At 47.5% G+C, this 3,685-nt stretch overlaps 1 protein-coding gene across 1 annotated transcript; it reads right to left on the bottom strand.

Annotated features, from left to right (window-relative positions):
- Nucleotides 1-1,114: 1,114 nt before the first annotated feature.
- Nucleotides 1,115-3,015, bottom strand: olig3 (oligodendrocyte transcription factor 3). Its single transcript, XM_022217341.2, has one exon. The coding sequence runs from the start codon at nt 2,731-2,733 to the stop codon at nt 1,843-1,845; it is 891 nt and encodes a 296-aa protein (XP_022073033.2). The 5' UTR covers nt 2,734-3,015; the 3' UTR covers nt 1,115-1,842.
- Nucleotides 3,016-3,685: the final 670 nt, after the last annotated feature.

A 3,685-nucleotide genomic window follows, 5' to 3' on the forward strand; every position in this document is an offset into this window, starting at 1 on the left:
ACAAAAGGGCTTCTTCTCCTTTTCTTTTTCTGTCTTTCTTTCTTTTTTTTTTAATCCACACACTCATTTGCATGCAGCGAGGCCGAGGAGGGGGTCTGAATGTATAATCTTCTACATTTAGTAGCCTGTAATCCCGACGCCTCTCTGTGATGTGATTTTCTCCTCTCGGTCCCCCATGAACAATTAACTTGTAATCTCCACAAACATACATTCTGTCGCTGCGGAGATGAGACGGAGGAACACCCAAGGGACCCGGCGGACAAACTGCTCTGCGCTCCCCGGAGGCGGTTCACTTTGGAGCTGCTGCAGGGATCAGTTGAGCCGGGCTCCATTAGACTGCAGCCCAGTCCCTCGTCTCAGCCTCATTTTCAGCCCTTTTTTAAAAAAACAAAAACGTTTGCTCCTCGGAAATGTTAAACAAATACTGCGACATGATGTTTTTGTGCAACATGAGGCGTGTGGGTGCAAAAAATAGACGAAGAATTTGATAAAAACAGGCTTGAAAAATGCTTTTGGTTGCAGAAAATTCACCCATATATTGTGCTCTGTTGCAAAATGCTCAAAATGTTGCTGTAATTAGGCCTCATTTCTGGGAATTCCTTTCAGTAAAATAATTTATAGGAAGCAAAAAACACACTTAATTATCTGTTATTAATTTTAGTTCATTCACTTGTTGTTTTTCCTTTTAAATATTTTCTGTAAATCAATATATTTTGCCAATTTTTGGCTTAAAATCAGCATTTAATTTTCCTCTATTTGTAAAAACAAATGAGAGACCAGTAAAGTGTCAAAGTAATTTCATGTTGGTGTTTCTAACTGAGGCCTTGTTGCAGTTTAGTGCACTTCACTCACTCTAAAAACAGAATTTAAAATAAGACCTAAATGCTGAAAATGTGTAAGAATTAAATATGATTTAGAGCAAATAAAGAGAAATTTGCGTCTATTTGAAAATAAATGAGCTGGAAATTAAGTTATTAAAAAGACTTAAAAATAACTACAATTTATTTAAACTTGACTCGAGCAGCTTTAACACAAATATTGCTTTAAATTGTGTAGATTTCCAAGTGAGTGTTTCTTTTTATATATGTAAAAAACAACAGAAGAAGACGGTGAATATGATTCATAATTCCAGTTTTATTGAAATTTCATCCAGGGACTCTGGGCGATAATAAATATTTCATCAGTCATCAACAATGTACAAAAATAAAGACACGGGGTCTCTGGGCATAACAAATTCAGTTCAGCAAAAACAGTCACATGCTGTGATAATTACACTTTCATGCAAACAAAAAAGGAGACAAACGTGTTTAAAAAAATAAAACCAAAAAAAATGAAATTAGATCACATGTGAGCCACACAATTAGAATAAATCTAAAAACTTAGATTTTAAAACAAATTTCCACGGTGGCAAAATTGTTTTAGCCAAACACAGAAATGTCATTATTTTCATATAGAACTCAAGTTTAAGATCCTTGGTACAAGGCACAGAGAGCATTCTTCGTTTTCACAAAATGACGCCTGATAAAAAATAAAAAAAGCAAAGTGAGTTAAAATGTTCATGCAGCCTCCTTCACTTCTCTTATTGACGGAAACTCAGTCAGACACAGGAGGAACATGGCATCTTGCTGCATGACGCAACTTTTTTTCTTTTTTACCTTCAACTGGCAAAATCATCAGTCTTTATATTAGTCCTTGTTACAAGGAGGAAAATAACACGTTTTTTCTCATACGCCAAACAAGAAAACAGACTAAACAACAACATGCACCAGTGAGGCCAAATTCACCCTCATGCCCTGAATTCTCTATTTACAAGCGGCTCGGAGTCTCTGCTGAGTGTCAGCATCATTTCATCCCGTCCTTCCCCTCCCCTGAGAGTCTCGTGAGGCTGCTGGAGGTGATGGGGATGTGCGGAGGAGGAGGCACCTGGCAGATGGTGCAGGGACACGGCAGCCCGGCCCAGTGCTGGAAGCCGGAGCCCAGCTGCAGGGCCGGGGGCGCAGCCGGGGAGCCCTTCATCAGGGAGTGCGGCGCCCTGATGGACGTGAGCCCCGGCAGCGCGCTCGACAGAGTGGAGGACGTGGAGGAGGACAGCGCGCTCCCGAGCAGAGGGTGCACCTGGTGTGCTGCGGCCGCGGCGGCGGCAGCGGCGGCAGCTGCTGCGGCTGCGGGACCTCCGGAGTGTCCACCGGCGCCAGGTGCGTGCGCGACGGTGCCGCAGTGGAAAGCCGAGTGCTGCCCGCCGTAAATCTCCCCCACCAGCCGCTTCATCTCGTCCAAGGAGCTGGTGAGCATCAGGATGTAGTTCCTGGCCAGAAGCAGCGTGGCGATCTTGGACAACTTCCTCACCGAGGGCCCGTGCGCGTACGGCATCACCTCTCGCAGGCCGTCCATGGCCAGGTTGAGGTCGTGCATGCGCTTCCTCTCCCGGCCGTTGATCTTCAGCCTCAGGTGGTACATTTCCTCCTCGGTGACCTGCTTCTTCAGCTTGTACTTGTTGCTGCTGCTGCTGCTGCTGCTGTTGCTGCTGCTGCTTCCCACCGACTTGGGGTCTCCAGAGCGCAGGTGCTCGCCGCCGGTCATCTTCTGGCGCTGCTGCTCGCCGCTCTGCGTGGAGGAGGACACGGAGGAGCCGACGTGGTGGTGGTGGTGATGGTGGTGCGGGTGGTCTCGCAGAAACATGCCGTCCATGTCCGGGGAAGAGGCTCTGCTGCTCGGGCTGGAGTCTGAATTCATTTTATGGGTTTGCTTCCGAGGTTGTTGGGTAGGAGGTCGCTGCTGGCTTCCTCCTTCTCTCTCTCACTTTCACTCTCTCCACTCTCCCTCTCTCTCCTTTTACTCCCTCTGTCTCCCCCCTTTCTCTCTTTCTAGAGCCTTTTAGTCGCTCTGGTCACCTGATGTTGCCTGTAAACCCTCCTGTCCCGCGCCTCTGAGCCTTCTTATCACATCGGCGACCACTTTCGCGTCTGTGGCTGCCGACTTTCTCCCTGCGTGTGTCTCTCTAACTCTGCGGTGAGGAGGACACTGATAGTGGGTATTTATACAAGCGGACAGACAAAAGCGGCTTTCCTATTCATAACGCCTAGTTAGGAGGATGACGTGCCCGTTAGAAAGGGGGCGGTGTGCTTTGACTGTCCCAGTGACCGCGGTGCGCAACCATTCACTGCCATTGTCAGGACGCTGCTGGGGGGCACAGCGCGCCTCTCCTCTTCTCTGGGATCACAAAGTTTGCTCTTCCTCGGACAAACTAACCAGAAACCCCTTTCATTTTATTTTTTAACTACTGAGTAAACCCTAAATTCTGTGCATTCTGTGCATTATCTGCCGCGCATCTTTACGCGCGGTTTCAATTTTACGCACAGCCAAATTTAGACATGATCGCCTGAACGAAGAGGAGAGACATCGCGGCGCTTTCTTTAACATTTCAACACATTTGCCGCTCACTTATTTATCGGACATTTAAAGCCAAAGTCTCCGCGCTTCGGCTGGTTGGTTGCCTGAGGGAATGAGGAGGAATGGGAAGGGAAATTGCTTCTTTCCCATTGAGCGGCTACTGCGGCCGCAGGGGTGCAGGGCCTCCGCTGGGACTGAGGTAACATTCCTGCTCCGACACTCGGCACTCTGCTGGGCATATGGCAGCATGTGGGCGTCAGGCTTTACCCCATGGCTGGACTTATATTAAACTTAA

This window comes from Acanthochromis polyacanthus, chromosome 15 (genome assembly GCF_021347895.1).
Source record: "Acanthochromis polyacanthus isolate Apoly-LR-REF ecotype Palm Island chromosome 15, KAUST_Apoly_ChrSc, whole genome shotgun sequence".
NCBI classification, from domain to species: domain Eukaryota; kingdom Metazoa; phylum Chordata; class Actinopteri; family Pomacentridae; genus Acanthochromis; species Acanthochromis polyacanthus.